Raw genomic sequence first — 20,355 nt, 5'->3', positions numbered from 1 at the left:
AGAAATTAGAAGCACTGTACCTCTAGCTTCTAATTCATTACTTATTATTTGTTGCCTAAAAGGAATCCAAATTTCATTTGAAGGACAAATGCAGGATATGCTTTTAATTTGCAAAAAATAGAGACCTTTCTTGTACTTCTTTAGAATAAAACCTAACAGAAAAAGCCTTTGAGAGCAGATCAGTTCTGGAAACAGCTTGGCACTAGCATAGCCAAGAAAGAAAAGGTGAGAGGAATGTGAACCAAACTACAGGTGGTAAGAGAAAAACCACTTAATGCTAAACATGTTAAACGGGTCCACAAAGGCCTTTGACAACCAGGTACTGCACAATTAAGGGGCCTCAAAGTTTCCCATTGAGATGTCTCAAATTTCACTACTGTAAGAACTTGCCATAACATAACATGAGCAGACCCCAATGTCACTGCACATGATGCTGAGTACCTGTCACGCTCGAGGCTTCACTGGAGAAACAATGGCCCTGGAAACCTATACTCAGGGGAATTCTTAAGCTTTTCAGCTATCACGAGTTATAAGACCTGAAGTGGTTCTTCAGTTCCCTTTCCAGGGCAGTAACATTCCCCAAAGGCTTCTGACATTGCATGGGAAAGGGTGTGAAGGCCTTCCTGGCCAGTGTTCAGCATTGCAAGGAGGGACTGCAGATCCTGGAATGGGAGGCACCAGGGAGATGCACGGTCCACCTGGGAACAAAATTAGTTAATTGACTTCAAAGGCAAAGGAAGATTCCAAGTATCTTCATGCAAGGTAAAAACCTTCAGCGAGAAAAGAGAGCTGTGACAAAGAATACATTCACACATATGTGGCTAGATATACACGCAACCATTTTGGGGAACTCTCAAAAATAACAAACTACTTAGAAAAGTTGCAACATTTAGGACCTAGAGATCACTGCCCGCTATCAAAACATGTCATGGACAATAAACATCTATCATTAAACTGTCAGCTCCGAAACACTGTGGATTATGTAGCTGGGGGTCACCAGGTCAGCAGTTCTATAGGAGCAGCTACGGAACTTGGATCAAGCGACCTTCCCTGCATTAAAATATTGCAGTAACAGGCTAGTTTTCTTTTCAGGTATCATACAGCTGAAAACAAAGCCACATCCTTTAAAGTTACCTCCAGTCTTGCGTGAAGGATAGTTGTGCTGCATGAGAAGCACATCAGAAACTGTTCTGGAGTCACCATTCAACCTAATGATCCTTTGAGACATCAAGTTACACCAAAAGGAAGGAAGAGTTTGTAACAGAGAGATTCAAGGCTGATAGTCTGCAAAGGTCAACAACACAGAAGCCTTGCCAGAGAATGAAATACTTTCCCATCTTCCATCCATCCCTCCTCATCATTAGCCTTTTGTATGGGTAGCTTATCACTGTGCATTTTCACATAAATACAATTACCAAGTTAAATCAAAACAGGATGGTAGCAGGAATCCGCGGAATCCTTGTAAATGCAGTTTGACAGCTTACATTTTATGACATAAACTAATTAAAACATGCTTATTCTGTCTCCAGAACTGCATCTGAACCCAGTGAAATGAAATTTTTCATGGATTTCAAGGAGAAGAGAATGGGAAACAATCTATCACATGGCCAAGCTAGAGAAACTTTGTGTATCCACCAACAGTTTCATTCTCCCATGAGGGCAGTAGCATTCTCTACAAGACAGCAGTAGATGATCTGACAAAAGTGTGAAAAGTCAGAGACTGAAGTCATGCTGTATTTTCACAGGAAAGTTGACCCACCCAGGCATGTGAGATCCTTCAAGAAAACCCAATCAAAATGGAACAGACCACTCTAAAAGTTCTGATTTAAAAGATTTTTGTGACTAGGATGCAATTTCTCCTCAGCTCTTGCTTCTGTACACTAGATCCCAGCAAAGAGCTTCCCAAGAGCACATCACTTTAAGGATCCAAAACAAGACCTTTTTTATACATGGCAAAATAAAAGCATGAAAGACCTGAAAATCATCATTATCATTTTGAATTAGTCCTGGTTTTCAAAAACCTGATTTATATCTCATATCATATTTAGGCAATAATTTGTTGGTCACAGACATTGCTCCAAAACTGGAAGCAAAAGATCTTTTTATTAGGGATTTTTTAATAAGGAAGGGGAAGACTCATATTTAAAATGCAGTCAAGTACAAAAAAAATTATAAAAGTGTATATTTAATAAACTGTATATATGTAGTACTATTATCAGGCAAGCTAGTAATTTTTGCTGTTCACTAATGCTGTAACCATCTGGAAAAGATCCCAATTTTGTACACAATCTGTTTCAGTTTCTTCATATGGTTTAAATGTAAGGCAAAAGGTCAAAACACAACCTGAAATATTTAAAGTGGTCAATGACAGTCATACTGTCAATGAATTATCTCAAGTTTACTGTTAAATATGGATAGCCTTTGAGGTAACCTTCAGTACATGTCACAGTTTTCTAATGAGTTATTAAGTTATTAAGCTATGAAATATTTCTGAATTTTATGCAAGACTAAGGAGTAAAACCCAAGTAAAACAAATTAAAAGGATAATAATTATGCAACATCTTGAGATGTACCAGTCACACTATGCATATATAAAAAAATACATTAATAAACTGAACATATTAATAAAAAGCTGAGACTGGCCCTAAAAGACCTCAACACTAATTGGAAAGGATTTAGACAGCACATCTTGAATAACTTCCATTAACAGTTTTGGTAAGTCACTGTTCAACTATCTAAAACTGGAATAATTTAAACTGCACAGTTCATCTACTGTATTATCATTTGTGAAAGATCAGTGAAACATCATTAGACAGTTCGAGTAATGAAGCAATTGTCTAATTGCCCCGACTTGAATCTTATTTCTGATGAACTTAAATGATTAACCATGAACTGGTTTCTACATTTGAAGCCCCGCAGTTCAATTAAAGGCCAATGATTATCATCATCCTTGAGATAATTTACTTTGAACTCTGAAGAATTCTTTCAAAGAGGGTGACACTTAAGCAGATTTTATTTTTAACAAAGAGGCAAGTTTCAGACCCGAGAGGCAGCTCTTATGCCACTGTACCTAGAAGGGTAAGAAGCCCACGCAACCCCTCAGCAGCTTTGGGGTCTGCTGTGGTACCATCCCGCAGAACAAAGATTGTTGCAGCTGGAACAACCACCAGCCCTCCCATTTGGCAGCCAACAAGTTGCTCCTGGGTCTTTCAGGTAATAATCACTCATCCAGAGTGTGAGTATGTACACACACACCAAGAGCCCAAGCACCAGGGAGCCAGACTGCCATGAACAGAAGGACTTCATGCAGGCAGAATTCCTGCTGAGCTGGGAGACTGGGTCCTGGCCCACAGCCTGACAGTAATGCCCAGGGGTGTCTCACATTGGGGTTGACCTAAATACAAAAGGAAGGGGCCCAAGCCATGGTTACAGTTACCTTGAAGGCTGTGACATCCCCTCATTTAACTGGTCCCAGGCTGTAACTCACGGTCTGGATGAATGTCTGTATTCTCCAAAATATCATATCCTCAGATATGATTTTGGAAATGACTATCTACAAGGTTCAGCTGCTTGCTTGCTTCTTTAGCTATCAGAACTTAACCCACTCATACGAAATATCCAGACCACAAGCTGACACAGTTGGTGACATCTCAGTCACATCATTCTCCTGATAAACTTCTGAGTGCTAATTTCAAAGGTGCATCACCTTCTTCTTTACAAAAACCTGGTAGGAGACAACAGTCTCAGAAGGACTGTGAATATCTGAGAACATCTTGTGTAGTTTCAGAAGGTACAGGTAAGGACAACACTGTCACAGGGACATGGAGAGACAAAGGACAGCGTATTTCCCAGTGAGCACTTGGTAGAAGTCCCCACAGGTGGGAGTGTTTAGGTGGTAGAGAACAGCACCTTGTGGTGATGGCATTGCACAGGGTCAGGAGTTTTGCCATGGGGCATAGTCAGACCTTTTCTTGTTGCTGATAAGCAGCAGCTCTGTCACGCTAATAGCAGAATTCTCCCTTGATTTAATGAAATCTACATTAAGGTGCAGTATCACAATTCAGCACTTGCCTTTAACCCCACTGCAACACAAAGTGTATTATTACAAATCTGCAACAGGAATCACTTCATCCAACATAGATACGCAGAAGTCTCAAGGGTGGAAAGTGGCAGCTGTTCAACACATTCACTCATTGAAATGTTATTCACCATCAGTATTTGTTTTGCTATTGTTACAAAGTTATGTTCGCAGTGAAAGTGTCTGAAATATTTGTTTTCTTTTCAGAAACTATCCCATAATAGCTATTTTTTTTCTGCAAATAATGTTTTCTGAACTGCAGATTAATGAGTTAAACAAGTGGTTAAAGGTATCTTTTATATATCATTCCTTTCCCATTTTATAGCTCAAGAGCCATGTGTCTCTCTTTAACATGCGATTTGCAATGTAATACTCCATGAGCTTCCATATCTGCCTTGTATAATAGTTTCAAATAAAATTTGGCTCTCTGTGTATCTTAACCTTGGGAACAGGACTGTTAAAATCCTAGAGGCCAAATACCAATATCCCTATAGGATTCTCATGCACATCTATCTGCATTTCTGGAAAGATGATATTTTTAAGGGAAAAGCTTTCAATTAAACATTCCTCCAGAAATCACAGTTTTGCCCAGCTCTTTCTTGTTGCTCACTTGGTAACGGACACACCACAAGGTAAAATTTGCCATAAAACAATTTCATCATGTGGGAGTCCTAAGAATACATATTTGTAATAAGCTTTATTTTTAATTCCCCTTTAGATTTCTGGGGGTACAGCTACACTGAGAGAGTTTGTGTTACAGCAAGAGGACTGGAGGAACTCTCTCATATCCCCACTCCACACTGGATCTTACCTTGTCATTTGCAGGCAGAGAGTTGTAAGCAACCCACTTGAACTCTGAATGAAGATGCAAATGCGAGAATTTGGTCAGTTTTTACGTTTTTGCTTTCAGCCAAAGTACCTAAGGCACTGGGATGCAGACACTGAAGAATCAGATATAAGTGTGTTCCTATTTTAACCTCTTGTTTATAGTTCATTCCCAAAGTTTCTTGAAAGCTGCACTTTTGAGAAGGAAATTTCTCCATTTTGGTCTTGTCTAGGTAATCTGCCTGCTTGAGGGGTTTGTTTGTGGTGGTTTTGTATCTTAAGAAATGCAGTTCAGCTATTTGAACAAGCAAAATGTTAAATACACATATTTCCCTTATATATACACAACTTCTTTTTTTTCAGTTGATTTTTTAAAGCTGGAATGACAAAGGGTTAACAGCTAAAATCCAGAATGAAAACTGAGAATTCCTACCAAGAATAAGGGACTGTGCTTGTCTTGGAGAGAAAATATTCTGGTTTCAACATGACACATGAGCCCAAGCAAACTGAGCACTGACCACATGCAGCAGATTTTTTTGTTTGTGTTTTTGCTGAACTAAGAAAGGATGCACCCAAGGGAGAGATTAACAAACTGAGGCTACTCAGTTCACAATGTTTGTTGTCCAAGTCACAGAGCAGCAAAGAAAAAAATGCCACAAAGTCCAAATATTCTAAAACCCTATTGATTTTAACTTATTTCATGCTTCTAAAGTCTAGAAAAAGATAAGCTGTGAGGTTGAAAGAACAGGAATACTGAAAGTACAGCTGCAGATATCTGTGCCTATTAGCAAACACCAAGCTTCCCCAGTATTTCTTTTTCTGTTGTTCTTTTTGAAAAAATAACTAGGAAGAGCACATCCTTATAAAGGTAAACACTCTCAAACTTGACATGCTTAGTTTTCTTACCCTACCAGCTTTACAAAAGCTATCGTTTTGAACAGGTCCTAAGTTCGTGTTTAGGGTTTATTTCTTTGCCCCCAAGATCAAGATCACTGTCCATGGTTTCATGATGTCAGTAATTAGCACAATAAATCATTGTGCTGCTCCAATGAGATGTTATACCAGCACATATTACTGAGTCCTACACCGGACATAAAAAACCCAACAAAACCAAGATGTCCAAAAGCATCCAGCTCCAGCCAAATTTTACACCCATAGAAGTCAGAGGTAATTTAAAGTAAAAATAAAAAAAACCAAACCCAAACGACCAGAACACTGGCTTGTACCATATCATAATGATGCAGTATTAGGCTAAAAAAAGCCTGAGCAATCAAGGTTCCAGTGTTGGCATTCACTTATAAAAGTCATTTGTCATGAGATACCAACGGAAGATAAGCAGATACTGATCACTGGGGGCAGACTGCACAGCTCCAGGGGTCACCTCCCTAAAAGTATTGAGGACAAAATTGTTTTTTTCTCCTAGTGTTAGAGCACTCTGGAGAGATCACAAAATAGCTGAAATGTTCTTGTGACATGAAACTGGGGCCTGGAATATTTAAATATTTAGAGTGTCTCCCTGGAGTATTTAACCCTTCTGATTGCATGTATTGAAGATGGCTGAAGCAGTGTGCTACAGAATCAGGAAAAATGACTTCTGTCTCATTCTAATGTGTGAGTAGAAGGAAAGCTCACATGAAAGACCTGTGGCATCACACATAAGTCTGTGTAATCTCACAAGGTCATGACTGCATCTCCTCCATAATCCAAATATATTCAAGAAAAAGATCACCACAGAAACCTGCAAAACCTAGCTCTAAACACTGTGTTACACCTAGAAGAATACTTCACTATAAAGAGTTGCTTTAAGATCTCTGCAAAGCACATGGGCCTTTTTACTTGAGTAATGCTTGAGAACCATAAAGAAAAGTCTTCTGTGCAAAAGCTGGAGTCCAGTGCAACTCTGTTTGCAATTCTCCTAGGCATGGGGTTTAAATGAAATGCAGATCTGTAAATTCAACATCATTACCATGCCACAAAGTCTAAGGCACTCAAATCACCTTCAGATGTTACTGCTGTTAAAATTAGCAATAACAGGAGCACAGTTGCTAATGTTAGGACAGCAGATTCAGAAGGCCAGTCTATGAAAAAGATTTGCCACTACAACAGTATAACTATTCTGGCATGAGTTTCTACTGGAGTTGCAACTTGCCAGCTGGAAAAAAAAGCTTTTATTGTTAGAGGCTATACCCTCCCCAAGCAAAATAGAATATACTGGCCAAAGCTTTTTTTTTTCCTGGTACAACCATGTCTACACTAGGGTTTTTGCCAATACACACATACAGCCAAAAATCACACCTCCAACTGACATTACTATACTGGCAAGTGTTTCTAGCACTGGCCTTAAAGCAGTTATTTGTTCAATCATTGCTTTCCACATTCATCCCTTACCCTAAAAATACTTTATTTCTTTACAGGTAAAAAGCTGGGAAAAAACAAATCTTAGGTCTTATTCATCCGTTTCTTATAGAAGGAAAGGATCTTTAGCCTTCACAGAAGTTGAATTTCTTCTTCCCTTACAAAAGCAGAATAAACGTGGCGGGGCTGGTGGAGGGGTGGAAAGCATGAATCTTTAACCCCACAGCAGAACAAACAAACAAAAGTTCAGGTCAGCCCTTGCTCATCTTACAAGAGGGGCAGAGAGACAGAGAAAGAGCAGAATTCTCAATCCTAATGACTGCTTGTTGCCATTCTCTACATACCAAAGTGAATACAGTCCCTCAGCCTTGAAAGTGCTATTTCTGTTTCTATTGCTGCGTCTGCTAAAGCAGATTCTTCCACAAGCAAAAAGTCAAACAATTGTCACTCTTAAAGCTCACACAGAAAGCAACACTTTAAAGGGGCATAATTAATATGAAACCAGGGGTGAGGGGTTGGAAGAAGGAGAAAAGAAACAACTTTTCAGAAAACCTCAGGCTACCCTCCATGAGAAGAGGATTTTCCTGTGACTTGTCTTGGTCTGAAATTATAAAAACAACTCTATATTTTGAAGCACATTTGTTTTCAATAGTTGCAATATTTTTTTTGCAAAAAAATTATCAAAACAATGGCTTTAAACATTGTATGGGAAAATAGAGCTTAAAGTGTTTCATTTTACTTCTAAGGCAGCAGTATAATATTTTCTTAATATCCTTCACCTCTCCAAGCCATTTCCTGTGGTTTGTCCTAAAATTTACCCTTGTCAGCCTAAATGGAAGTGTCAACTATGCGTGAAGAGTTGACTTGCTCTTGGACTGAAAACAACTGTACCCTTTTAAAATGCCATGACTAGAGAAGGCAAAACGAGTGTGTTTTTAGAGACAGAACTTGCTCCTCCTTCTTCAGGCTGGTATTTTTCCCAAGCTAAGGGTCAGAGAAGTCGATTTGGGAAACACATTGTTTCTGCTTATGCTGCTTCTGCTCTGCCCATGTTCAATCAGTTAAGTAGAGAGTTGAAGATGTACAGTTGATTTGGCTCGATATTAAATTAAGTAAAATTTTCCCTTGGAAGCTGTCTAGCAGAGCCAGTAGAAAGTAGCTGTTACTACACCTGGAACACAGTTAAGTTTTAGGGCAATTTCTATGTCATACACTGGTTTAATGCACTATTGGCACACGTAACCTGCAGAACTCAGATGCAGATACAGATTCCAAGGCGTTAAAACATCCACACTCAGGGTTTTGGTTTGAGCTCCTCCACAGTAAAAGATTTCTTTACCTTTGAGCACGCAGTGATACTTTACAAGTACTGCTATAACTCTTTACAGGTCAGAAAAACCTGAACCTTTCATTGTGCAAGTAACTCCCAAGATTACCAAAGGAAAGTAAGCCCCATGGCCAGCCCATCTGACGCAAGGAGAGTGACATCCGGACATGTTTAGAGTATCAACACCTCCAACCCAGCTTCGTGCTGCCAGGAGCTTTTTCCTGTTTGGATTCAAATGTAAAGACACCTGGGATCAAACGCAAATGATCTCTTTCGATTTCATCCACGGTGACGTAAGGTGAGGGCGGCTTGACAGCACCCGGAGGAGCCAGCGCACGCAGCCCGAGTTACTTGGGGCTGCTCAGGTTCCCCTGCGCCGTTTCCTCAGCCCTGGGTCTCTCTCAAGTACTTGCTGCCAGCTGCACTGAACTGCACACAGAAGAACAATATGCAATAAACAGACATCATTAGAGAAATGTTATTTTTCTTATTACAGAAAAGTTGAGAACTTTCACAATATCTTGAAATACTGCTCAGAAATTACCTCTTCAGCTTGGCATCCGTTCCTCTTTAGGAACAAAACAACCCCAGCAATTACAGGAAAAAGCCAAACTGACATAACTAAACCAAGAAAGCCTTTTATCTATTCATCTCACAAGGTTTTGTTTGGTTTTTTTTTAAAAACTACTTCTTAGAGGCTTGAAAAAAAAAGCATTAGGTGCTCTTTGCACACAGAACATTTATGACCTTGTTCAACTTCTTCAATATATTTCTTGCTTGCTGTATTAATGGACTCAGCTCAAGAAGTAGTAATGTTGTGCTTTTTAATTGCTTTACACAATTAAATGCTAATGTTTCAATCATTAATAAGAACACTGAATATCGTTCTTTGGAGCACAATGCAAGCAATGCACTAAAAACAACTGCTTCACCAGCTCCTACCTTTCACTTTTTATAAATAGTTCAGAAAAAGAAGACTAAAAATAAATAGCATTTACTGTCACTGGAGAAAGTGCTGCAGTAAAGAGCAGCAAACAACTGGGAGACACAATTATAACCTCCACCCCTTACAGCCTTCACAGAGCCTTTGCTGTTGCTGTCTCTGTAAGCAGAGCAGAGCTGTCTGCTTCAGGGTTAGCGCTTTCTTGGAAATGTTTACTATAATGAGAGAGTTTTCAGTCCTTTTGCTTTTAATCACAACACTGTCCAGTTCTGAGACCCGAACTGATGCAAAAAAAAACCAACAAAACCCCCACCCACCCCAGAAAAAAATCCCCGGATGACATTTCAAGGAATTTAATAATCAGATGCCTCATTGCACAGCCTGGGAGTGTGCTTCACATTATATTAAAATTATTGACATCCAGTCAAGCTATGGCAAAAAGAGCTGACACCATGCTTGGTTACAGCTGTTGCCACAACAGTAGTTATTTGGCAAATGATGTGAAAGAGGACAAAGTGCTATTGTGAGCTCACACCAAGCTTTTACACATAATCTTGTAGTTCATAAAGAGGAAGGAAAAAAGAAATGCTGCCTTTTTTTGGAGCAACCGCATTGTGATTCTAAGTGAATATGTTTGTCAAAAGACGTCAAAGCCATCCCCAAATGACAGGCTGTGAAAACCACTGAGGGGATGGATGGAGAGGGAGCCCAAGACTCCTGCAAGAAACGCAATTCAAACTTTGGGTAAATAAGATAGGGTAAGCCAGACAAAAGAAGGACAAAGAGATCTTGGAAAGCAAACTTGCTCTTTCTCCTACCAGGAGCAGCCTGTCTCAACTCAAAGTCTGCAACTGTGTGGAAAGTACCACGAATGGGTCACACTCTGAAGTAGGTCACTTGTGTTCCCAAAGGAGTGTCTGTCAGAGGTTGTCTGCTCTTGAAATTCAGGTCTTCGTGAGAATGCTGAAGACGCACATGCCTCCATGTCTACTTTCTTTATGAGTGCCATTTTACAGAGAAAGGGGATGTACATTTGACTAAAACACTTGCATCTCATGGTTTTTTCCCTCCATCAAGGAGCTGGAGAGCTTGCCTTACCACGGAAATGGTTTCCCAATAAAATAATCAACAACAATGTTGGAACTCTGTTCCTTGAAAGGAGGTTTGTCTCTGTGCCCCAGTGAGCCAGCAGAGGAAAAATCAGCTGCTACACATTAAGGAAAAAGTAGCACATTCAAAATGAAACAAAAAACAAAAGGAAAGGAAAAATATTTTTCATCCAGTATTTAATTGCAAAAATATGGCAGAAGAGAAAGAAGACTCAAGAGAAACTCCAGGCCTTCTTGCATCTAAATCAGCCATTTTGCACTTAAATAGAAATGCTTCAATCCTGGTTGATGCAGAGATGTGTCTGAAATCTTGTAAATTAATTTACTGACCCTGATGTTGTTTCCCCTAATACAATGTTACCCCCAACCCCTCCTCCCATCTAGTCAAGCTCTAAACATGACCTAGAATTCATTTTGATGTCCGTGACATTGAGACCGATTCTTTGTATTGACTCAAAATGAAAAATTCAGATGAGAGAAAACAGCCAAACAGTTGACCTATGTGAGTATTGACTACTGTCTATGTGAAAAAGTTGTCTCTTTCCAGAAAACTTGAACCACCACCTAGTATTGAAGATGCAAAAGTGTAAGAACAAGGTATCATGTGTTTGCTTTTGCCAAAGGCTGATTTCAAGAGTAGCCACTGGAACATAATATGTATCAACTTACTACATGACAATTTATAGAAAAGCAGGAATAAATAATTTTTTAAATTTCTCGTAACACTAGTTATTAGCACACCAGATGCATGTAGCATAATTATAGCACTTGTTTACTTTTAAAATATGGGAAGACACTAGAACATATTTTTAAAATAATTTTCCCTTCCTTCTTCCTTATTCTCCACTTATTATTTAAATATGCTTCTGCAGTGAGGAATTGCACTACACACACACGAAAACTGCAAAGTGAAACTGATTATAAACAGAAAGTGACTGGTCTCATTTCACTGAGCAAGAGGGTTGAAGGCCAGAAAAGAAATAGATTGCTTAAGGGGTGGGATGTTAAGCAAATATTTATACAATTTTCCAGTTTTTATCAAACATAAAATATAATCTAATAATCATCTAAGGAATGTTTTAGAACATTTTCCCTTAAGTATTACTCAACATTTAGACATGGATGATCAAAAAGTTGAGACCCACTCCCACCAAGCATACAACAGTATTTATCTCAAGCCCTCCCCAGTAGGAAAGATTATAAGGATTAGGTTTCAAGCTTGTGCAATTGTCTTTAGACAAACACAACAATATGCAATAAACTAGTATTCCCCAGATGACTTTATGAAAAAAAAAAAACCCAAACCCCATGCTAATGACAATTAAGACTGAAAGAAAAGAAGAGCCAAATAAGTAACAATGTGGGACAAAGAGGCCCCCTTGAAAGATGCATTAGCATGGAAGCCATCAAATCAGGGGGTGGTGTCTTTCCATGTGGGAAGGCATTCTCTGGGGCCACTTCTTGGCTTCCTCCTCACAGAGCAGTGAGGAGGAATTTCTTTAAATGATGATACATATTCTCAGGGTTTGGATCAAAGAAAGCAGGGTACAGTGGGTCTCAAACTGAAGTCAGTATCAGAACTCAATAGTTTAGGGCTAAGTTTAAGAGCTCTCCCAACCAATTTCTACTATCCAGCTCATAATAATATTTTCCTATTAAACCTGTATTTAATTGGGTCAGTGGAGCAAGAGGACAAAATAGAAACTGTACTGTAAGCTAGTCTCTGGATTTATAAAACAGATTTTCTCTGGTATCTTGAGCACCTGCTCCTCCTCCCAGATTCAGAGACCAAGCACTGATTTCAAAGAACAGAATTGTAAGCATACAGAAATCGATGCCTGAAGAAAGTGCCTGCATTCATTCAACATTCCCTGCTCCAACTGTGTTGTCCATTTACAGTGAGCATCTCTGAGATGAGATTCCTATTTCCTTAGCTGACTCCTAAGGATCTTGAGCACTTATAATAATGTTTGTGTAGTTTTTTCCAAAACAATACTACACATGTTACATGCATAACATCAAATTTGAATATAATAGTATTCTGAATACTTCAACTTACTCCAAAGAGGACTCTGGGAATTTGCTAAGAAAAAAGCTCTTTGTGAGCAACCCTTGCGTGAAGAATTATAAATGGTCATCTCATCTGATCACTTAAATTCCTCTAATAGGAAGGATCTGATGAAACTGGCATGTGGGAGCTTGATTCTCTCACTCCTTGCCCGTGGAGCTTTACTAATTATTCAACTATTCAAAGATGGCCATGAAAATGTGACCAACCAAGTGCACCAGCACAAGAGATATTTTACAAAGAAAATTATGCTCTACAGCATCATTACCAAATACCATATTCAGACCTCATTTTACTCCAGGTTTTGACATGTGGCTGCTCCACAAACTAACAACCTTTCTTCTAACTTTACAGCTAAGACCACCATCATTTCAGTAGATATTTCAACAAAATGCAATTGAAATCTATGTTCTTATTTTCTTTTTAATGAGGAGTTGTGCAGCAAAATACTGGCATTTCAAAGGCACTCTAGTATGTTTTTGGTCATCGAGTTACTACACCAGATAGAATTTTTATGTATTCCCAGAGTATCTCCGTGGCTTTATCCATCCATGTTCTGTAACAAACTATGTTTCTTTATTTTCCTCCACAGGTGAGAGGTGATAGTGACAAAGGTAATTTTGGCAGAAGAAATGACTGTCTACCCTCATCCCTGAGCCTACACATCTCTCCACACCTCCTCTGACAAACAAATAGCAATGCTGTGATAGTAAGTCATTAAACATTGCATGTATTAGGATCTACTTCAGCTTTGAGGAACCCTAAAGAACTTAAAAGTTGTTTGTAAAGTCCTGATTGATCGCAGGTCGACAGCAGCCAAAAATAATACATCACAGTCCACAGCAAACTATAGGAACATCGTTTCTGACAGAAGCAGTAAGGAGAGATTGAGATGGAAGAAGTTGCCTGGGCTAGCACATCAAATTTAACATGACTGCTCTTCTCTCTCTCTCGCCATATTATATATATACACAGATAGTTCATCATTATGTCTCCGGGGATGTGTTAATTCTATTTGTTGAACCAACTCAAACACTCTTTTCTGTCTGCAACAAACCAAAAATGTCACCCATGAGCTTGTCACCTGTAGCCCTCAAATTTACATCTGAAGAGGACAACAAAGAATTGATACCTCCTCTTTCTCTTAGCTATGTTCAATAGCTGAGGAGATGAGGAATGTACTTGCTAATGGAATATTATGGGAAATCAGATACTCCACACCCCTCTAGTCTAAATTCTTCCCATGCTTCTCTTTCACCCCTTTTAAATCCATGACTCCATGGATTTAAGCCATGACTCCAAATCAGAATGGGTACTGCTACCAGTCAGTCTATCATTCACAAATGCTCATCAGGTCATGTGAGGACCATGCACAGATTAATTAAGAGCATTTGCTCTTGGAATGCTGTGCTGTGATATGGAACATTATCTTCATTTTAGAGATGCACAGAAACAGATGTGTTCACAGCTACCCAAGATACACCCAGAACAAAGCTAAGAATCAAATATCAGGAGCCAAGCTTCTGATTGTTTTTAGTGGATTGGGATAGCAAAAAACCCAACCCAAACCAAACCAAAACAAAAACAAACAAACAACAAAAACAACAACAAAACCCCAAGCCCCTTATAAGATTAGAAACAAGTTAGTTACACAATATCTCAAAATCAAAAGGCAATACATCATGAAGCCTATGGAAACATGCCAATGCCTAATATTCGACTTACGTGAAATACCTATGAAAAGACTATAAAAGAAGGACATATAGCTGAGTCTTTTGTATTATTTTAAATATTTTAACTATGAAAATATTGTATATTTTGAAATATATATACAAGCTCATAAAATAAGATGTTTTCTTCTCTTTGCTCATGTACTTGAAAATACTTTATCTCTAAAATTCACGCCAATATAAAAACATCCTATAAAAAAGTCTTCTTTATTCATACCTCAAGATTAAGGAAACCCCCAATAATATAATTAGCTTGCCTTTGAAATAGATTTAAAGACTTTGAAAGCTATTTCCTCATGTCTCCAGGAGTAAATGGAATGTGAACACATTTCAGCACGCAGACTTTGTTAGTGGGTACACCCCTAGTGCCTCTGATTACATCTGCATTACGCAGGACAGAAATCAAAATGAACGGAAACCAAGCTGTGGTCTGAAGCTCAAGACTCCTCCAGCCACGTGGATCCGCTAACTCACTCTCAGCCATACGAATTCCACAAGTCCTTTTCCCTCCCTGTCTACCATGAATGCCAGCCAGGCCTTCATGTGGTGATAAATCCAATTCTATTTCCTCATAAAACACAATGGGAAGTGAGACTGAGCCCTCCAATAACAATTTCAAATTCTGGGCATCTTAAGCACAAGCTGTTAAGTAAAGCACTAAAATGAACATTACTGTTTTAATATGGGACTGTGTGATCTTTTGCCTCCCTACGAACGTGTCAGCAAACAAGATTTTACTTGTAAATTAATTTTTAATATATTTTGGTGTTTATTTTTTGGCGCTCATGAGGGATGCTTTGGGGAAACTAAAATATCAATGAATTTCCTTTGTTTCTAGCACAAATACACCCATTCACCTCTATCCCTTGACTGAGATAGGGCTTTTTGAGATTCCTGTCTGTTTCATTCTGCTTAAGCATTGTTGAAAATAAAATTAAATTAAATCAACTGTAAGAGAAAGCAACTTCTTGTCTCCAAAGTTTTGAAATGACTGAACCATCTCCTATTTAATAATTCAGACTCAGTCCTTTAAATTTTGTCCAGGAAAATAAGATGTTCTTTATATTTCAAAGATGTCTTCACAAATGTCTGCAGTACTGGATTTTCTGACGCAGAGTGATTATAAAACCCCCTTTTGTTCTCATAACTTCATGATGTATATCTATAACTCTTTCTTGTTTGTGAAGATAAGACCAGCCTTGTCTCTCTAAATGCCTTTTCAAAGGAAGATTCACAGTTGTTTGACTTTTGATCTGTGTGGCAACTAGCTCGACCACCTGCACTGGGTTTGAGCAGTTACTGAGCTTGCTTTGTACTAGCTTATGAACACAGCAAGCCTTTGACACCAGAACAAGCTGATGTGTGAATACATCAATTTACAATGTAAATATACAGGGTCCAACAATATGGGCATCTTTAATGACCAAATATGTAAAGTGCATATATTGTTTACTGATTATATCATTAAATAAAACAGATGGCTCATATTCTCCATCCACCTACAGTGGATTAAAACACAATGCTGTAATAGTCTGGTAAACGGGTAATGTGAAACATTGCTTTGTACTGGTGTACTAGCATAAATAGCTGTTCACAAATGAGCTACAAAGCCCCACTGCCAGTAAGAGTAATTAGCTAAAGGCTGTACTGAAAGAATGCTACCTTCACAATCAACACGTGTGTGCCATTCACGCCGAAAACTGCATTTGAAAAATACAGCGGTGACAGAAAGTAGCAAGGAAGTTTCTTGGCATGGATAAAGTAGACCATATGCTTCCCAACATCCAGGCAAGATTAGACACACTTAGAATCATGTTTCTCAAACAATTCCCTATTTAAACACATTATTTGTGGCCATGATAAGCATGCCAGAGAAACAACAGTGGGGTGGTTTTTTTTTTTTTTTTTTTCACTTGCACAAGCATTTTTATAAGGAGGAAGGTGGGGAGTTGGAGCAAAAATAATTTTAAGGTGCAATTGTTTTTTCAAGAAGAAAAATCAGTGTTGCACTCTTAAACTATCAGTAGATCTACTAAATAAGCAAAAGAAAATACAAAGACTTTTCTAATTCACAGATGTTACAAAAACCTGCATTACACTTTGGTTAACATAGCAAATTCCAAGCTAAACAAGAGCTTTGAGGTAATAAATGCTACACAGTGAGATCCTGCACAAACTATTTTAGAGCTACACGAATGTTGCGGAAAATATAAATACTAATATTTATGACAAAATAGTTTTTCTCCGTCTTTCTCATTTTTCTCAATTTCCACATGGAGTTTTCTTTGCCTTCTTGATTAGATTTAAGTCAGAGAACCACAGAATGGCTTGGGTTGGATCTTCCATATTAGTTAAAGAGCCAGTCAGAATTGGGAAATTTTCATCCTTCCTATCACCAAGTAGACTAAACAGTCCCTCACTGTATGGCTACACTTTCTCGTTCATGACTTTTTTATTCTTCGGAGAGCTGCTCAGCAGGTTAGTGTTGTGTGAACACCCCTTCTGCAGTTTTAAAGGTCCAATACAAGATATTACATGGGATATAAATTCATCCTCAATTTGGTATTGTCCCACAGCAGCACTAATTTGTCTGCCACAAACTCTGAGTGATCCCCCAAAGTCATAACTTATGGCCTTCTTTGCAAAACTACAATAATAACAGCAACAGCAAGTAGAAAACACCACCCATCCCACCCCAACCAAGCTTTGCTCAAACTAAAGGAGTTCCTTGTTCAACATTAGGGCTACAGATGAGCAAACTACTCACACAACTTTGGCTTGCAGGTTCAGGTCCTGGGTTTTGTGGTAGAAGGTGACTGACTGACTTGAACAAAAATTTTACTCAGCTGAGTTTTCCTTTTCCTAGTTGTTGGTCACTTAATCTCTTATGCCTCTTAAGCACAGCCAGAAGTCCGACCTGCTACTATGAACTAGACTGAAAATGATCCAGTCTAAAAGACTAGAAGAAGACTAGACTAAAAGATGTCACAGCAGTTTTAAATCGGTTTGATGACTTCATTGTTATCTTAAACTTCTTAGTGTGCAATCAGAATCACATACGGATGTTGGAAAGCCATCATGTGCTGGAAAGCCAAATTAACTTTGCTTTTATTAAAAACCAACAATTTCAATCAAGTGTGGCAAGAAAAGTGCCAAGTGCCACTGGAAATCATACTCAGAATGCACAAAGCAGGTTTTTTACCTGACAGAAGATGAGGCAAATCAATTTGCAATCCTCCATTTGTTCTCAAACGCTATCTCTGTCCGAAATACAGGTGTGTCTATGGGCAAGGGTGGGAGAAATGAGTTAAAATTGTGTTTTCTTGACACAATTACTGTCTTTTTCTTTAAGCGTTTAGAAGTGCCACCAAAAATCTTGGTATTTGTAATTTTGACTTGCAAATGTTGCTTTCAGTCAGTGTAGTATACAGTGTAGTTTTAGTCCAAATAAGCAACTTTATGAGAATGATTTTATTTTGGTGTCTCTGTTTGCAAAGCTCCACAAGAAGCTATTGCTTGGAGAGGCTAAGAGGCTAAGCTTCCAGGATTTGCCTATTTGAACAACATCCAACTCTTCTATTTTTACATTCCTGTATCCTATCAAAAGGCTTGGCTTGATAAAAACTAGAAACTGCAATTTAATTCTGTACACTCTTGTTTATGTTCTCCAATTCTTGAAAAGTTGAGCAGAAATTTCTTTCCACAGCATAAGTCACCAGAAATTTCCTCACATGCACCAACACATTAAACTTCTCTGTCTACCCAGGTGAAAGGATTTGAGCTCAACATTAGGGAAAATTTGGAAATATCTGATTGAAGAGATGGGAAATGCTGATCAGTAGAGAACAGGCCAAACAAATATCTGTCAGGATTAAAACAGGGTCAGTCAATCCTGCCTTAACACAAAGGGATGAACCTTTCTGAAATCAGTTCCAAGCTGGTTCTATTTTATGGATTAAAATGAAGTGACCCAGTGGCAAGATATCATACATATCTTGTATTCAGAAAATGTTACATTCAGGAATTTATGGCTTAAACACTCTGCAGTAAATGAAATGTGTAAAATTCAACCTATATTGTTCTTTCAGTTATAGTGTGTGTAGTGTCAAGAATGTGATCCCTAATCAACTACTAGCCTTAAAGAGTTTGACATAATTGATTTCTGAAAAGTTGTCTCCAACTATTTCAGCAATTACCAATGCCAGGCTTTGCTACCAGTTTCTCTCCTTTGCATAAACAATTGCACCATATTCAAAACATGTTTACTACCTTCACTATTCCTGAATATCACATCAGAGAGAACTCATCCTACTGGAATCTCCTTGTAACTAGTGCAGGAAAGCCCTGCACTGCTTGTGCTGATGTAAGACATGGCTTCTCATGGAAGCACGTTGTGGGATAGCTGCTGTGGTTCAGACATGACAACACTGCCTGTGAAATGCCTTTTGTTTCTCTCATGACACTGTGAACCTTCTTAGGCTCTAGCTGCCTAATGGTAGGCAACATATCCCAGTACAGAAAACAACCACAAAGGGTTACATGATACTTAACCTATCACGATGCTTTACATTGTTGGTGTATGCAGCCTAGGACTAGCTAGGATAATTATCCATTGGGATCTTGCTTTCCTGCAGAAACACAACTGTGTGTTAATGTCCTTTCCAGCTGTTCAGCTGGACACGAGTAGACAGAAGGGGAGCAAATAAGATAGCAATTCCAGATGACAGAAAAGAGGGAATGGAGAGGACAGAACAAAGAGCATTGTACGCTTCAAAAAAGAATGGAAAAAGAGAATTAGAAATGTGGTCTGAAGAACACTGAGAACTCTGATCATAATGGAGATAGTGTACGCATCCTAACATGTAGATAAAGCTTTCCAACAATCTGAAAAATAAAACAATGCTACCATATAAATGCTCTTACCTCACCAAATGAGGGACAACCCCTTCTAAAGCTGCCTGGGCACTAGGAGATTAAAACACTGGCTTATTTTATCCTATGCATTTAAGTTACTAGATGTAAAGATCAATCGTGATGTTCCTTTTTTCTTCCAGGTTTGAAGAAAACTTAACTCTGTATCTCTTAGGTTGTTAGAGATGAAGGTTTGCAAAGGCTACGGTGGCATTAAACTAATCCCAGCTACATGCCTGCAATGTTGAAATTGGTCCCTTTCTGTAAGGCATTCAATACCTGTGGCCTGGAACTCTCCATGTACACTGATGGCTGGTGGTTAAATAGCAGCTCAAAAGACTTCTGCACCCTCCATGGTGCACGAGCTGAACAGTAAGAATAACAAAATGAAAGCAGGGCAAGATTTTTCAAAAGTATTGTGGAAACAGCACACACATAACACTGTCTAAGAAAGATGAGTAAGGTTTAGAAAATGGTTTTCCATTGATTATTAAAAATAAGAAATGCATCTTACATGCATCAGATTACATCATACCTAAACCAAGGACAGGGAGCCCACATGGTCCCATACTACTTTAAAATATTTGCTGTTCAGACCTAGAGTTCCATTTCCTGTTTTTTGGTTGGACTCCTAATGATGAAGAATGCTCACCCTTGGGAATTTTGCTGATGACACATTTATGTTTTCCAGATGTTTTGTCCATCACTTCAACAAAGAAACAAGGTTTCTTTTTAAAGTCAGAGACAAAGCAAGGAACAACTAGGTACTAATTAATGCCAAGGTTTAATCTGGAATAACAGGCAGTATGTTCCTTATCCAAGGACTGGATTGTGATTAAGAGCACCACAGAGCTTATCAGTTTCCTTCTGAAAAGATTCAACACTTCATAATTGATAAAGGTTAGCTGCATAACAAAACACAAATGTACAATAACATAAGAATCAAGTAACTATATTACATGCTTAAAAGTCAGGAAAATGATAAAAGAAGTTATTATATTGACAGTAA

At 38.5% G+C, this 20,355-nt stretch overlaps 1 protein-coding gene across 5 annotated transcripts in view; it reads right to left on the bottom strand.

Moving 5' to 3' along the window:
* Window positions 1–20,355, bottom strand: part of VTI1A (vesicle transport through interaction with t-SNAREs 1A) — a 257,176-nt gene that overhangs the window by 71,472 nt on the left and 165,349 nt on the right. Inside the window, exon 9 of one of the 5 annotated variants that reach the window (XM_040070815.2) lies at window positions 7,983–9,014. The exons of the other annotated variants lie outside the window; for them this stretch is intronic. Within the exon in view, the coding sequence (XP_039926749.1) occupies window positions 8,987–9,014 (28 nt within the window). The 3' untranslated portion in view covers window positions 7,983–8,986. Of the gene's footprint in view, window positions 1–7,982; window positions 9,015–20,355 lie in introns of those variants that run through there. 5 annotated transcript variants of the gene reach the window in all.

Source organism: Hirundo rustica, chromosome 8 (genome assembly GCF_015227805.2).
Source record: "Hirundo rustica isolate bHirRus1 chromosome 8, bHirRus1.pri.v3, whole genome shotgun sequence".
NCBI lineage: Eukaryota > Metazoa > Chordata > Aves > Passeriformes > Hirundinidae > Hirundo > Hirundo rustica.
This window is presented reverse-complemented; position numbering and strand designations above follow the sequence as displayed.